This window comes from Morone saxatilis, unplaced genomic scaffold, assembly GCF_004916995.1.
Source record: "Morone saxatilis isolate NCDOM2014 unplaced genomic scaffold, NCSU_SB_2.0 Contig249, whole genome shotgun sequence".
NCBI lineage: Eukaryota > Metazoa > Chordata > Actinopteri > Moronidae > Morone > Morone saxatilis.
Genome location: NW_023339817.1, coordinates 404 through 2,148, shown reverse-complemented (window position 1 = coordinate 2,148; position 1,745 = coordinate 404). Strand labels below are relative to the sequence as shown.

Sequence of the window (1,745 nt, the reverse complement as noted above, 5' to 3'; positions counted from 1 at the left end):
ACATCTTACAATGACAACACACTGCCTGCTGACCAGACTCTGAGGAAAAGTCCAAGTGACTTTGTTGATGCTTTTGGGGATTCGCTGGATTCACTGGAGGTAGGCTTCACATAAAAATAGTTTTAATACATGGATTTGAATCATTGTGACATATATACAATATATTTGTGGTATGTTTTTGTCTCAATCAAAATCACTATTTTCCAAAATCATCACTAATTATTCATTAACGAAAAACAGCATAATTATTTCGTACTTTGTTATTAATTTTAGGGAAATTATAGGATTATCTGATACTATTGTAGTCCAAACCACTACAGAAATAAAGCAAACAATTTTTTGAAGACAGTTTAATTCTGTGATTCGTCGCTGTTCGTGGTTCTGAACACAACAAATAATCCCGAAATGTAGCCCTCTTTGAAATCAGACTGTTAATGAACCAGAGTTTGATTGTTTAAGTACAGAAAATACTTGTAAACGTTCATTTTTGTACGTTGTTTTTTTGCCAGTTGGATTGTTTTTCTTGTTTCAGTTAGCTAAGCAGATATTGTGGCACATTTAAGACAGCATTATGCATTACTACGCACAGTGACTCGGAAAAAAGTAATCGTCTTGCATTGCAATCAGGTCTGATAGTCGTAACCAGAGACATGTTGATTCAACTCTATTCTGATTTAAGTGTAGTATTTCTGAAAGGACTTTTGTATTGCATTGCCTTACATGAAAGGGGTTAGTGTAGTTTTGCTACCCCACAGTATATTTCCTCCCTCCCTTGTATCCATCCGTGTGTCTGTGTGTCTACCTGGGGTGTCTTCAGATGAATTAAGTTGCAAGAACTGTATTAACAACATACAGACTGCTGTCTTTTGTAATCTTTCGGACATGCTGTAAGTGTCGCTGTCTACCAATCGAAAAGTAGAATAGGCTGCATATGAAATCGTCAGGCGTCTCCACCCACACTTCTCCTGCTCATTGTTTGCCATTACACTATTTGTCTTCAGTCACAGATGTACACATTCTTGTGTGTTTCTGAGGAATACTGATCACGGAATTGTTATTTTTTATTCATTTTGTTCGGCTGAAGATGGCATATAACGGATTCCAAGTGAACCTTTTCTGCGGCTCACTTGTTTTTCTCTTCGTGTTTCGGCTGTCTTATGGCGATGTGAGCTATTCTTTTCCGGAGGAGATGAAACGCGGATCAGTGATTGGAAATATAGCCAAAGATCTTGGGCTTCAAGTAAGCAGACTTCCACCTCGGAAGGCTCGAATTGTCCTCGAAGGAAACCGTAAACGTTATTGTGATATAAAGGTTGATACCGGAGAACTGGTTGTTGCTGATCGGATTGACCGAGAGGAGCTTTGTGGAGCAAAGCTTTCGTGTATTTTGAAATGTGAATTGGTACTTGAGGATCCACTCGAATCACACCGGATATCTTTGCAAATTCAAGATGTAAATGACAACCCTCCTGTTTTTGTTAAGGATGCCGTTAAACTGGAAATAAGTGAATCGGCTCCCAAAGGCTCTCGCTACAGAATAAATGCGGCACGCGATGCAGACATAGCACAAAACGCTGTGCAAAATTATATTTTACAAAAAAATAATTACTTTGCTTTAAATGTACTAACCAATTCTGTTGGTACAAAATACAGTGAGATCATTTTAGATAGAGAATTAGATCGTGAAGAACAGCAAGAAATGAAATTATTGCTCACAGCTGTGGATGGTGGCTCTCCTCAGAGAT

General features: G+C 38.2%; 1 protein-coding gene across 1 annotated transcript; it reads left to right on the top strand.

Annotated features, from left to right (window-relative positions):
• Positions 1 to 1,084: 1,084 nt before the first annotated feature.
• On the top strand, positions 1,085 to 1,741 carry LOC118336609 (protocadherin beta-1-like; the record flags this gene model as incomplete). The annotated part of the gene is made up of 1 exon (XM_035673271.1): positions 1,085 to 1,741. A coding segment is annotated over exon 1 (657 nt), but the record flags the coding sequence as incomplete, so codon positions are not given.
• Between the last annotated feature and the right edge of the window lie 4 nt (positions 1,742 to 1,745).